General features: G+C 33.4%; 1 protein-coding gene across 1 annotated transcript in view; it reads left to right on the top strand.

Annotated features, from left to right (window-relative positions):
- Nucleotides 1–1336: 1336 nt before the first annotated feature.
- LOC112456263 overlaps nt 1337–15115 on the top strand; it is an 83994-nt gene continuing 70215 nt past the window's right edge. The window contains exons 1-2 of the mRNA XM_025018680.1: nt 1337–1757; nt 8508–8608. Coding sequence (XP_024874448.1) covers nt 8563–8608 — 46 coding nt within the window. The 5' untranslated portion in view covers nt 1337–1757; nt 8508–8562. The remainder of the gene's footprint in view (nt 1758–8507; nt 8609–15115) is intronic.

Below are 15115 nucleotides of genomic sequence, written 5' to 3'. Positions count from 1 at the left end.
ATGCAACGTAACGATAATATCATACTAAGGTTTTAATATTTTATGCGCTTTAATTGGTAACGAATGCGTTCTAGCGACGAGTGCGTCGTAACATTTTTAAACTCGATCGCGATATGCAGAATATTTCCATGAAAATTTCCACGGAACACGTTTCCCCCCCCCCCCTGTTCTTCGGACATAAAAACAAGGTAAATGGTTAAGAACAAATATAACTGTTAATTAAATACAGTGAAAACAAAAAATCACAAGTTATTGGACCTTTTATAGGATGTGATAATATTGATCTCATCAATTTTTTAAATCGGAATATTTGTCAGTTTTTTATAAAGCTTTAAATCTCGTTTCCTGCAACTGATACATTCAGTCAATAATGCAACCAATATTGTACAACATGGTATAATAGTTAAAATTATGTTATTATTTAGATATTATAAATTTATCCCCAATTAACTAACACATTCTTTTTTCTCCTTCTCTCTCTCTTTCTCTCTCTCTCTCTCTCTCTCTCTTTCTCTGTTTCACTCATAGTCGATAATAAATAATCAGCAATTTAATAACATTTGGATTAAATTAATTTTCTTATTATATTTTTTTCTTAATTCTATTAATATTTTGATCAATCGTTTTGTCACTCGACTCATTGAATTCGTTGATGCCATTTATCGGTATACGAGTTCTCCGTTTTGACATTCACTCTATCGATAACTTAATTTATTATATCAGTAGCTAGTAAAAAGAAAGTTTTATTCTTTGTTGTTAATACAAATCTGAACGAGCCATTTTAGGAAATGTCAAATTCTGGAGACAATAAATATCCAATAAATTTGTATTACTATATACGACATGTCCATTTAGATTAAAGTTTCTTGAAATGCATTAAGCTTTTAGCATTCGGTAACTAAAACAAAGTTTCCTCTATGAGGAAGCAAAAATTATATTCACTAATATAAACAATGACAAATATATCAAGTTGAAATTATTGAAAATAATTAGTATAATGATACAATATTATAAATGTGATTTAAAAGAAATGAGGCGTTAACACTCACGGATAGGGCTGATTCTATCCAACGTGAACTTATGCTCTTTATACAGTTTTACGAATCTAATAATAAGTAAAAGAGCAGTTTATAGTTAAACGTTGGCGAGAATTATTCGATGTTGGTAGAATCGTATCGATGCGAGAATTCTACGTTATCAGCCTGGTCTATTCTTGAAGTAATCCGTGCCAGAGGACGCCCAGCTCCGGGCTCCGGGTCGTTCGGGGAGAATCGCGGAGCGCAGGAGCACGAACGTCGTCCTCCGGGTTGCCGTCCGGCAGGAGTTCAGTCGGTGCCGGTCGGTCCCGAGAGTCGTTCACACCTTGCGGGACGCAAAAATCTAAGATGGCAAGAGACATGTACATTTGATAGGGTGGTCCGCTCGACAAGAGAGAAAGCCAATTCGGTTTTAGCATAACGCACGATAATGAGCGAGTGAAAACGGGGAAAAAAGAGAAAAAGAGAGAGAGAGAGAGAAAAAGAGTAGGAGAGCGAGAGAAAGCGAGGGTCGCGATGAACGGGTAGATATCGGTGCAAAATCATCAGTCGCGCATCTTCCGAGCGGGTGAGAGGGGTGCGATACTACCCTCTTCTCGCACGGTACGCATAATCGCTGAGAGAAGAGTGGCGGATCGAGAGTGGACTACTAGTCGTGCTGTGACGGAAGTTAGGCGCTCTCAGCGGTATGCCCGTGACGAGTTGTAACGCGAGATAAAGGTGAGCGATTAATATTAAATTCCCGCGCCTGTTTACCGAGGTATTCGGTATACCAAGGAAACTCAATTCCGTAAAAAATTAGTTCCGACTCTTGCTGAAGAAATGAGAAATTTGTCGGTCGCACTCGTTGGCCTGGTGTCAAATTAGTTGCGTTATAGAGAAGATAAGGAACACACAGTGGAGAATTAAGGATTGATTTAATTAGCAAAATTAGAAGTAGAAATTTTCTTTTTCAGAGAGAAAAATATTCGGATATAAAATAGAGAGAAAATCGTGCTTAATTGCTAAAATTTTTTCTAGTGTTAATCTCGTAGAACTATTATTTTTTGTTTGAACGACAGTAGGAATTCTAAAGGATTTTTTTTTGCCAAAATCAGCGCTACAATGGTGCGTTAAGATATTGGCGAATGTAAAATTTATAGAAAATTTTATTGCAGTTGATGGATTGTAATTAATTAGTATTTTAAAATAATTGTTGTATGTAAATAGTGATACGTGAAATAAATTAGATTAATTAGATGATAAAAAGATAAGGAAGAGTGAAGAACGTCATACAGATTATTAAGTTGCGAAAACGATTGCGAAAACAGAGACAGATGTCATAGTAAGTCTGTGAGTTTCGAATAAGAAAATAATAAAGATAAAGTTTGAAGTATTGGTGAAAAAGGTTGTCCTTTAGTAGATTTTAACTTCCAACATGAATGGAGAAATGAGGAACGAGAGGAATACTTTTCTCGATAAACTCGAGGCACAATGAATTCTTACAATTGAAAACGGTTGTAACTTTTATCTTATAATTTATTAAAACGGATGAGATTTTTATTCGGATTGATAAAATTAAAATTTTTTCGAATAAATGCGAGCAATTATGTACTTGTTGGAGTATCATAAATAAAATGCTATTATAGCAGAAGCTAGATGATGATTAATCGATATTTATTAAACTTGAGATGTAGACGAGGTTACATGCAATTTTAATATTTTCGCAAGGAAGATAGCATATACGCGCACACTAGAATATATGATAATTAAAATAACGTAATGCATAACATGATTACAATTATATATTTTCATACATAACACAAGAAAAATTCTGAATAACGCAAAAATTTTAGTTAAAATTAAATGCGTCGCAAGATTTTTTTGCGACGCATTCTTATTATAGATACGCGAAAGAATATTGCAAGAATGCTTTAGAATTTATTGTGAAAGGAACCCAGAAATCGAGTACTTATCTATATGCGCATATTTTGTAACATTATACACGTTTGATGACAAGCTATTCGCTTGAGATGGCATAACTTTGTTTTGGAATTTTATGTATAAAAGAGCAATATACATACATACATATATGCAAAATACATATCATTGTCTATATATAGATGTGTCATACGTATGTAGTATATGCATGGGACAAGGACATGTATTTTGCATAAGAATAGACAATATCGCAAAAGACCGTTTATTACGAGCTCGCCAGAGTATAAGTATGATAATATGGTAGTCTCGCGAATTTTGTTTACAATTCCTAACGTTTAACACGAATCTTCCGTGACTTTATATCTAGGGTTTTCGCGCTAGTATCGAGGAAAGGAAAGGATTGAAGAGGATCAGCATACCTGATTTATTGGTTCTCGCAAGAGAACCTAGTCTCAGTATTATCAAATTCGACTTAGCGACACACTCAGGGCTTTGTTCTCTGATTTATCAGCACGGGAATTAAGTTTAACGGGCCAGTTATCTTGTGGATGTGCAGAATTCTTAACGTTCTCTCGTGAAAGTAATTTAGGAAAATCCAATTAATTTTTCAATGGTAAAATATCAACATATATGTATATGTCTTTCATTTCACAGACAGTGTTAATCTCTTTCCATCGATAATAATCGTCTTACTTGCACCAATCACGTATATAATACATAATTTTAATTTGAGGAGCAATTTTATTAAAGAGAAAGTTGCATGCATATACATACAACATGCACACACACACACACACATATTGCTTTATATTTTATAATTACTACTGTACATGTATTATTTAATTGTAATTCTTTCGGATATTTTCTTTTACAAAAGAAAACAGTGCCGAAAAAGAAACATGGGGTCTGTTTTTTATTGCTGAACTGGCTGCACTAGTTCAGAGTTTATCTTTTTCCTTCCTATACGTGGAGTATAAAGAAGATAAACTCTGAACTAGTGCAGCCAGTTTAGCAATAGAAAACGGACTCATGATTAAATCAAGAAAGGTGTAGGTTATCGACACAAGTCAATAATCTGACAGTCAATAACTCCAAAGCGCTATGAATGTTACATTTCTTCGATTCTTCGGTGTTTGCCCTTCTATCGTTCCGCTTCCGGAATTTGCTCCTTCAATTCCAGCTCGCGACCATAACGTAAATTAGACCAACTGGTCGGTCTATCGCGCGAAAAGTTCCGCGCCGCGTGCGACGAACGCGTCGCCGAGAGGAAATTGTTGGATTCAGCCGGAAATTGCGAAATTCTCCGATAGCAGCGATCTCCATCAGGCTCGGTCGCGGCTCTTACGCGCTGTTCCTGTCTTTCCTTTCCTCAGTACGCATCGCATGGATCGTTCTGTAGCGACGATTTCATCTCGCGATTACGTCGTTTCGCTCCTCGACCGGTTTAATGAAGGCTCCGTCGATACCTTTCACAGAGATATCGAATCTTCAAAGAGCCAGTCTCCGATCCCTTATCAGCGTCCTCCGGACGCACCAGCGAGATTATGGCAGGCAGGATTGGAAAATCCTCTTCGCGGAGATAAGTCGAAAAGGAAGGAGAACTTCGACCTCAGGTCGCGCGTTTGCTCGCGTTATAGTGTGGCACATGATACGGACGTATAGCTGGTTTTTGATAAGCTTGTCGAGGTCAAGATATTTTTACGACACATTCGAATGCAGGGATTTGAGTTGGGGATCTCTTCGCGCTTTTTACTTCTTGTCAATTGAGAATTTATTGGAAGAAGTAAATTAATATTTCGATTCAATAAAAACGAAAACTTGTCGCAAAAATTCAGAACGTTGCGGTTGTTCACAATGTAACTTTTTAATAATATTTAATATATCTAAAATTAATCGGTTTAGCAAAGATTAGAGAAGTAATAATGTTAAACTCGGTTTAATGTTTACCGACTTCTTTATAACAGCTTGTGTAATCGATCGTTTCGTAAAAAAGAAACTTTGAAAACATAACTATTACAGCAAACACGAGAAATGTATTCTTCCATGAGTAAAACCTCAGATCATAAAACGAACCGTTTGCATATTTCCTTTTTTATTAGATGTTCCGGAATCGTTGAATCCGTCTGATATACGAGACATCAGGTTTCCACTGTTTGCTTACTCGTCGAAAAGATCAATATTTTGAATGAGAGCTCGCGGTACGATATATTTTCTTTTATCCTTTAGATAGTATAGGCGTATATACATGCTATGTTAAAAAGAAACATATCTTGATCGTTGAAATACATAGAAATATACAAATTAGCAAGAAATGCATTTTAATTCTCTCTGGTAGAGACAGAATCGTGTGGAATAGTTGAATTGCTGGACACGTATAAGGTGTATAATTTAGAGAGATATGTGTTTTAATCTTTAAAAGAGAGTACAAAAAACTGATATTTTAGTTATATGGAAATATGTAAATTATCCAAAAATATAATTTTAGTTTGTATAATTTAATACATAAAATAAATTTAAGTAATAGAGAGACTTCTAAAGATTATTAAGATATAAAAATGTATAATATCTGTGAAAAATTTCCAAAATATTTTGTGAGGAGAGTATTATAAATACTCCAAAAGAATATTTTTTATTATTTAAAAAAAATTTTGTTTTTATATTTAAAAGAGACTTTGTGCATTTTGAATTGTATTATATTAAGAAATAAATGTGCTTCTGTATTTTCTCTCGGGCAATAGAAATATTATAAATCACCAGACAAGATTCCGCTTGAATGTTACACAATGTCATGATTATTCATTCGCATGTAATATAGTCAGCTATATTTTAAACTTGACGTTCAATGCAACTTGTTAGGAGCGAGAGCGGAGAATACGACGATAGTGTTCCAATAAGTTTTCAACGCGAAATTGAAATCCTGCGAGCTGCGAGCGTAAACTCGTTACTTATTCGTCCGGAAGCGCTGTAACAGCGTTGCGAAACTCTCGGTCGGAATGGCATGGCGCGCTATATCCTCGATCGTTTAGCATGAGAGCGCGTGTTGGGCCCTATCGCGCTCATTTCCCTCGTGGCCCGAAACTTAGGACCGATGCATCGACATGTTACATACCGTTTATCCTTTAATTTATGTTCTGGTGTCGTGTTCGTTTACCGAAATCGCGTACGGAGAGACGCATGCAAATAGAACCAGTGCGATTTGTTTGACTCTAATGTTATCATGCATTTTTCTTTTCAAGCTTTTAAAATTTTCTTTCGTATGTTTTTATAAATACTTTTTAAAATATACAATATTTTTTTTAATTTGTTAAGTATTTTACATTTATATGTTGAGGGATTCAAGAAGAAAATATAAAATACGTTTGGATTTGAAAATTATATGCATTTTTCAAAGAATAATTTAACATTATATTTCAAAAATTTTCTGTTACACAATTTAACAGTTTAACATTTAAAAAAATAAAATTCTGTGAAATTAAATATATACATATACATATATATATACATATATAATATCCTGATCTAGAAATAAGAACTACTTTCTATCGTATATTTTGTATCGTATAATTGTGTTGAGATATTTTTGTATTAACGATAAAGAAAACTAGAGAACACAAACAAGATTAATGTTTGACTGTGGTTGAGTTCGTAAACATGATTGATTTATTCCAAAAGAAAAAAAAATAGGAAAAATGTAAATATGCAAAATTTCTTGTTTTATCGTTGATCTTTTTAATCTCTCCTATGTTCACAAAGTTATGGATCGCGTTGCAAGAAGAATAGAGAAAGAAAGAGAATCACGCGTCTCCGTTTTATATTATTAACAGAAACATTCTTCGCCGATGGCACGTGACCAGCATGATACCTAGTTGCACGTACATTTCCTTCCAGATGCATTATGGAACTGAAGTATTCCGTACTTTGTTAACGATCTTTTTTTTCGGTATCTTAAATCACTAAAGATTTTGCTTAGAGTAATTACAGCAGCAAATTAATTCTAGTACACTTCGGACAATCGGAAATTGCAGTATCTTAACAATTAATTTGCTATTATAATATACACCAGTTTTTAATAAATAAAACATTATTAATCCAGTAAAATATAGCGCTACTGTCTAGACAACTTAAAATCTCCTAGTGTCACTAGTGTGCGTTTCAGTGCACCAGCAGTGCATCATGCCACAGTGATGCATGCGTAAATTCGATCCGGCCTGTGTGGAACAAGAGACGGTGCCACAAAGGCTCGTGAAATTCAAAATTGCGAACGAGATTCCCTTTTCCTCCACTTCTGTCTCCCCCTTGACGTGTAATATCGTGCTCGTAAATAGGTATCAGGTTTACGTTGGGCTTTAAACTAAAGTTACGGACGGTTGAGAGAATTGCCGGTATTACATTTTTATGAGAACCCGATTGTTCAAAAAAAAGGTTGTCCTTTTTATATATAAATAGCACGTCTTCTAAAGAATAAATCAGATCGACAAATAGTGACGAGGGTTAACAGTCGCGCCTATATTTTTCAGTCGTGTCCACGGCACGATAAATTCTTTCCGGGAGACATTCGTAAAGAGATTGGACGCGTACAATGACGCACGATAAATCTTCATTTTGCGAAATGCAATATTATTGGCTTTTCTCAATGGTAGACTATTAAATAAATCCCTTCGAGCTATTGTATCGACATATTGTGAGATTATGGGAAACGATTCTTGCTTGATTAAATACTTACGCGTATTACTTTACTTATTTTATAAAGTTCGAATTATAAAGATATAAGAATGCTCTGAAGAAATAGTTCGGTCTATAATATTTTAATGATGAGAATATCAGGAATATTTCTTTTAGTTAATATTTTTAATTTTATATAATTAGTCAATTTTTTCTACAGATATGTAGTTTTATAAAATTTAAACAAACGTAAACATAAAAAATTAGTATGTAACATATACGTAATAATATTGAAAATATTAATAATTTATGTTTTCTATTAAACTTTTATTTGAGATTGTTATCAATGTTTATTTGATCCGATCTGAACATGAAATTACAAAGATTCGTGAAATTTAAAATTGCAAACAAATCGATACTATAATTAGAAAATATTAATTCATATTTTGAAAAGTTATTTATTTAACATTCGATTAAATCAATTATAAATACATGTGGCAACATTAAATGCTTCAAAATAGTACTCGAGTCGCAAATATTATTTTTTCCGGTCATAAACCGCATCAAACCTGATGTCATTGTATAAACGATCATTGTATAGACTATAGACAATGAACACGTGGTACATATGCTTTTTTGTAATCGGGAAAAACGATTGCAATTTCATATCGCGTAGTCGGAATCTCGTTTATCTTTTGCGACGGGTTTTATACACCCGTGCGGAAAACAGGGACTATATTTACACGGTGGAATAAAAGAAATTGTGTGACTGGCACGAATAACTATATATGTAGATGTTTGCGTATACGTGCACGCGTACATATATATTCATTGCACGTATGTGTTACAGAAAATAATATAACGAAATATTTTGCAATTGGATTCTAGGTGGGACCGAAGGAACGAGCATCTTATTCTGAAGGGAACAACGGGAGAAGGAACTATGGGAAAAGGGGACAAGAGAGGCGTTACGCAGCGCAGTGATGGCGGTGAGTTTGTTTTACCAATTTTAAGCGTAAAGAGAAATGCCAAGTAGTAATACATGCCAAATAAATTAAATATATTTGTTGATATCCGTAATATCAAGATTATTGGCAAGCAGTGATTTTAAACTTTAACTTTTTATTAAATAAAAAAAGAGCATTAGTAACATAAAATTTCGAAAAAAAATGAAAAAATTGTCTAGCTTTTACGTTCTTTGAAAGATAGAAACAAAAGCAAAAATATTTACAGAAACGTTTGTATTTTTAAACTTCTCTAGATGACAAAAATTGATGGTATGTGTTACAACCGCGCTACTTTCTTTGCGATTAGGATACTTTCTGTGATGAGATAAATATTTTTATCACAAAGACAATGTGATTTACGCAACGTGATTAAAACCCAATTTTCTTACTCTTTTGTTTGAAAATCATTTGCTTCGTCGCTTATTTTTGGTCGCGTTTTGCGACATCCACTTTACGTTCAAAATCGCGATCAAAGGAATCCCACAAACTGGAAACACGTTGCCACGCACGTAGAACGACCAGAGAACGTTTTGCCTGTCGATCGAGCTAGGCAAAAGTGACATTTGGACGATCGGAATTTCGATACGCGAATATCGTGTCTCGTATGTTATCGCTGTTATCTCGGGAAAGGAATAGCACGTATTTGTATATGTGTGGCGGAGGAATTGAATCGAAGGAGGAACAGGGTGGAAAGACCATGCCGCGTACATTTGCGCTTCCACCCTTATTTTCCACTTCCTCGATACAAGGTAGATATATGTCGGCGCTGCATGCCGTTACCTGTCGTTGTTTGCTCGTTGCGACTACTCGCGTAAGAGATACCTCGATACCGCGCGAGAGTGCTTGCTTGCCCTCTCGACTGTGCACACACTCGCGACGTTGTTGTATCCCGGATTTCGGTACAGTCGTGTTTCCACTTCAACGCTGTTTGTTCCTTGATTTTGCGCGTAAACCATTTGTTGAAAGAATTTTAAAAACAAAATTTAACATGGAACATAATGCGGAGTAACGTAATATAAATTGAAGTAAATTTACATCTTTGAATGGCTTAACACATAAACATGGCTTAACATAAAAAATACATAATCATATGCTTTTGCTATTTTTGCTGGTCTTGGGCTATTTATTTTATTAGATATAGCTTAGCTTATAACGAGCGGTTGACTTTTTTAAAATATATAATCAATTAATTGTGAAGATGTTACTGATTAATTGATTAATCAGTATATTATAAAGAGTTAAAGATAATAGTGTAAATACAAATACAAGATCAAATGTTTAAATGTATTACGTAAAAAATGAATTTAATATTAAGCCGAGGATGTGTAAATTAATTTGCGATTATAATTTCGAACTTTATTAAGCGGTGTTATTAAGCTTGTTATGATAATATAATTTAAAAGCAGTGAATCTCTCACAGAAATACTTTAATCATGCAAATAGTCCTCCTAGATGCACACGTTCGCGAACAATGATGCATAGCTAATTTCGGCGTAGTTTTACACATGAAAGAATTTGGAACGTTTTCCGGCGCCGCTAGCTATTTGATTTTATTCGTATTCTTCGGATGAAAGAATAAGGTAGGTAATGCATGTCTCTGCATTCGTGAATCACAATGATAATATTCGCAAGAACAAAGTTCTGATTCCAGATATAGGTATCAATCGAAGTCAAATTATAATAATATCTTATTAGCAAATTAATCAATTAGATTAATCAATAATAATTAATCAAAATATATAAATATTTCATATTGATATGATCTCAGATATATTAATCAAAATCAAATTATATTATCTTATTAGCAAAGTAATTAGTTAGATTAAATAATAATTAATCAACATATATGAATATCCCATATTTAATATATTTCTCTACAAATATATATTACATACATTATTATATATATTTATATGAAAGAATTACTAGAAAATTTTAAACGTTTTATTGAAGACGTGTGAAATATTAATTTATAATAAGTTTTTCTTTAACATTGATTAAATTATTAAATAGCCATAGAAAGAAATGTAGTAATTTTCGATCCAGAGGGAACGATTTAGCTTAGATTGCTTTTAAGAACAACTTGCAATCTACAAAAATTCTAATCGCAAACATAGGACAGTCAAGAAAACTGTTTAAAACTCGACGCGTTAGGTGACTCTTTTAGACGAATAATACGAGTGATTCAACAAAAGCAACATGCTGACACAAAGGTGGCACGTATATTCGCGAATGGGCCGTTTGTCACTACAAGTGCACAGTTTTCCGGTGCAGAGCATCGCGCGAGTTATCTATTTGCGCGCGGATGCATCAGACCAACGACAGAACGTGCGCTCGCTTGTTGTCCGCCAAGTTGAGGCAAGAAGATGAGAGATGAGATCGTAACAGAAAAAAGAAAGTTTTTTCACGCCGTGAGCCTTGTTTTGGTGAAAAGAAACTGTTGCATCCACGTCGCTCAATTTGTTTGATTAATAAACAAAAGTAGTATGTTTTTCAGTCGTGGCACGCTGAAATAATTTTATACAATTTGATATCTATATCTCTCTTATATTTAATCTATTAATTTAATTTTATATTTTTATTTTGTAGTATTGTTTTATGGTTTAATATTACATTTTTAATGTGCAAGATGATCCATATTATGTCATAGTTTTATCAAAATTGTAGCGATATGATATCTCTAATCTTTAATAAATAATAAAAATACAATGCAATAATTGTAATTATATTTCACGCATTAACATAATGTTAAAAAAATTATACTAACATCAAAAAAGATATTCTTTGCGAATTAAATATTATAAGCTTTTGGTAAAAGCTCGATGTGTCTTTAATAAACGTTGTGAATCGCATTACATCGAGATAAGTCGAGTCTTATGAATTGCTTTATCTTATTGTGTTCCACAAAACAAACTAAAAGTCGAGAAAAAATGCAGGTGAATCGCAAAAGGATATAAAGATATAGCGCACGGCAAAGTGCATCTTATTGTTGGATATATATCGAGATACCATACTGAGAAAACAATATCCTTAGGGATGATCCTTGAGGATGTTGGATGCACGTCTGTTGCTGACACGCTGTCGACAGGCAACTCTGTCGACAGTCTGTTGTTAAGGGTTTATGTGTACGTGATGCTAGGAAACTTCAGACAGAAAATTTATCTCTATCTCGCGCGAGATGATCTGCACTGTGCATCTTTGACAAGTTGTTGTAATGTAATACGCCGCGTAACAACTTCATCTCTAACCTGAAACCTCGTATCTATATTTATTACAATCCAATATAGCAAGCTTTTATCTCTTCCGTGAAGATATTTGTATTAGCTGTTAATCCGCGACAGCTTATATCTGCTCTCTGTCGTTTTTTTTTATTAAATATAATTTATTGAGTTTTTAGATGTCGTCTTTTGATTAGCACAATGCTAAAGAAATATCCACACACTCCGCGTGTGAAAGATATGGAAAGATAATAGAGCGTGACAGTAACGCCGCGAAAACAAAAGACTATTTTTGTTGAAAATTTAACTTGGGAATGTTATGCATTCTAAAAATTATTTCATAATATATAATAACATACAATATACAAGTTTTGAAGTACAAGGAAGCCTGGACAGTGTTATATCATTATATTTGAGTGAATTGTACTGTCGAATTATGTAATGTTGCAGAAATTATCGTTTAGTGTTTGAATATGATGAAAAGACATATAATCCGTGGAAAAAAGAGCGAACTATATGTAGACAATACCCGTTTGCCTTGACCGCATTGTTCAATAGTTAGATACGCTACCATGATTAACATAATTCGCGCACGAGTGCTAAAAGAAGCGCGTGTCATCTATTACGCAACCGGTAAAATCCAAACTACTTGTACTCTTCGCTTTGCATTTCAATTAATTTCAATCTCTATTTTAATAAAATTTGTATTTTAACTATACTCGCTTGCGTTTATTAAAAATGCAACCCTGCAAGCAAATATATTATATTTTAATTAAAATGATTGGAATACGTTGTTTCCTTATTGAATGGACTCCGATCGAGCGCGTAAACGGTAAAAATGTTTATTAAAGTTTGACAAGCGTGCGCCCGATGCAAAGTGACGTTTCCAATTTTCGTCGGAGTAATTTTGTACCAAATGCATCGACGATTGCAACTAGCACGACACGCAATGCATTATACAAAGTGGTTGCTCGCGTCAATAGTCGGTTATTTGCTTTTGCCTTACCGCGTATCGAGACGCGAGGGATGTGAGGTGGCGCCTTTGGATTCACAATGCGATTGATTGGACGGGAAACGTTTGCTAGCTCTTAAGCGTTGAATGGCCTCGTTATCGGCCACGACCAAAACAACGAGAAAAAAGAAGTTGCGAGAAAGAGAGAAGACGATGGTGCAGATAAATGTAATGCAGGAAGGTTCGACTCGTCGGCGAATGTCATAGTCATAAGCGATTATCATAAATCCATGCGCGAGTCATCAATTATAAATCTTTCTTATTTGGATAATACTCCAAGCATCTTGCTTTCATAATTCGAAACGTTCGGTTTTTATAGTTCTTATAGTTCTCTTGTTATCAGCAAAAGATATTTTAATGATGCTTTGAGGAACTTAGGTGTAATCGATTTTTCTGTAACAAGATTCGCGGATTTATTATTTTCCTAATAACATTCACACACACCCACATTGCAGCATTCTGATTTTAATGTTATATCTTTAATTATGATTGAATCTATAAAATTTTGTTAAAATAATTTTGAATGATAAATAGACGTATAAAAAATTTGTCTATGTTTTTCAAAGCTTAATTCAAGCTAAAAAATAAATTACGATTGCACAAATATTTCGAATCACAGATATAAGATTTAAATTATAAATTTATTATCAATATTACAATATTTTATACATGTGATATATTTTTTATCACAATATTAGGCACTTATGTGTGAAGTACGATAACTATTTTAAAAAAATATACAAAAATAAATATGTAATTTTTTCATATTTTACGGTCGTTATGTAATTTAAAAGAGTGTACAGACACGTCAGTGTCACGGCGAGTTACCTACCACGAGTTGATCAAGTTTTGCATACGTAACGAAGTTTGATCGTTGCGCGAAGCGAAAACGCGGACAGGTGTTTTGGGTTATACAAGTATACAGATAACTCTTTATTACTTTCTTTGCGTACGGTACATATAAATATTCGTCCGGTTACAACACATTAGAGCCTACCTCCTATATCACATGTGGGAAAGCTGCAAAAATACAACTCGACTCGGCTACGTATAAAAGATTTACAATATTTCGCACGCTGTGTTTGCACACGCAAACATGACGGCGAAACGTGTCATAGGTTTTTCGTATATTTTTTTTTCTTCACAGAGCTGTACATACGTAACTTTACACGCGCTACGCGAGGTAGTGCTACGATGTTGGCTACCGATCAATATTAAAGACTAATCGATTATTATTCTACAAAACACGTTTTATTGATCTTCGACGTTGCTTAAGACAAATACTGCTTGCTACATTTTAAAAGTTCAAACTTTTAAACGTCTTTTAAACTATTGTTAATTACTAGTCACACTATATAAGTCTGTCTAATGCGCACTATTGTTGAAATAAGCGAATAAAAAAATATCGTTTTAATTCGCAATTATTATAAAATAATATATAATTTTCATTATATAATATACGATAGCTCAACACATCAAAGATAGCGTAAGGTAGAGTTTTATATATTTGACTTGTTAATTACTCTCACCTCTGATTTAAACTAACTTTCTTCGAAATATAGTCTTACATATCGTTTATTTTCTTTCTGTATAGAGAAGATAGAGTTATACAAATATTCGGAAATTGAAAATAATTGTGTTGTTGGATGTAAAAAATTAATGCATTTTAACATTTAAAATTTTTAAGGCACTTTTGTATTTTTCTATTTTCTCTCTCTCTCTCTCTCTCTCTTTCTCTCTCTCTAATATTTATAAATATAAATGTTTTTCAGCACATTTATATTTTATGTCAAATACAGAAAAATATATTTTAATATTAATTTAAAACGTTATTATTAATATTTCAACAATTTTAACATATATTCAATTTGATTTAATTATCTTTTATTTTTTATTGAGTTTTTGTCATAAAAACACTGAATTTCTGAGGTTGTAATATTATTTATTCATGATATTTTCTCATGATAGTCAATATTTATTCATGATAGTTTCTTACTTAATTTCAGTTTATTAAAAATTTGGATCATTAAAACTATCATTGATATCGCAACAAGTAAAAACATCAAGATCTTACGTTCTGCAAATATTTAAGTCTACTTACTGAGCTCTTCTGTCTAGCGACACAAATATTTGTACGGAGCCAGTAGAAAAGTCACACATGCACAAATTGATTTGAAGTACAGTAACTCGAAACTTTTCGTGAGAGAGAGAAAGAGAGAGAGAGAGAGAGAGAGAGAGAGAGAGAGAGAGAGAGAGAGA

The sequence above is a fragment of the Temnothorax curvispinosus genome, unplaced genomic scaffold (assembly GCF_003070985.1).
Source record: "Temnothorax curvispinosus isolate PA1 unplaced genomic scaffold, ASM307098v1 QBEX01006721.1, whole genome shotgun sequence".
Taxonomy (NCBI): domain Eukaryota; kingdom Metazoa; phylum Arthropoda; class Insecta; order Hymenoptera; family Formicidae; genus Temnothorax; species Temnothorax curvispinosus.
This window is presented reverse-complemented; position numbering and strand designations above follow the sequence as displayed.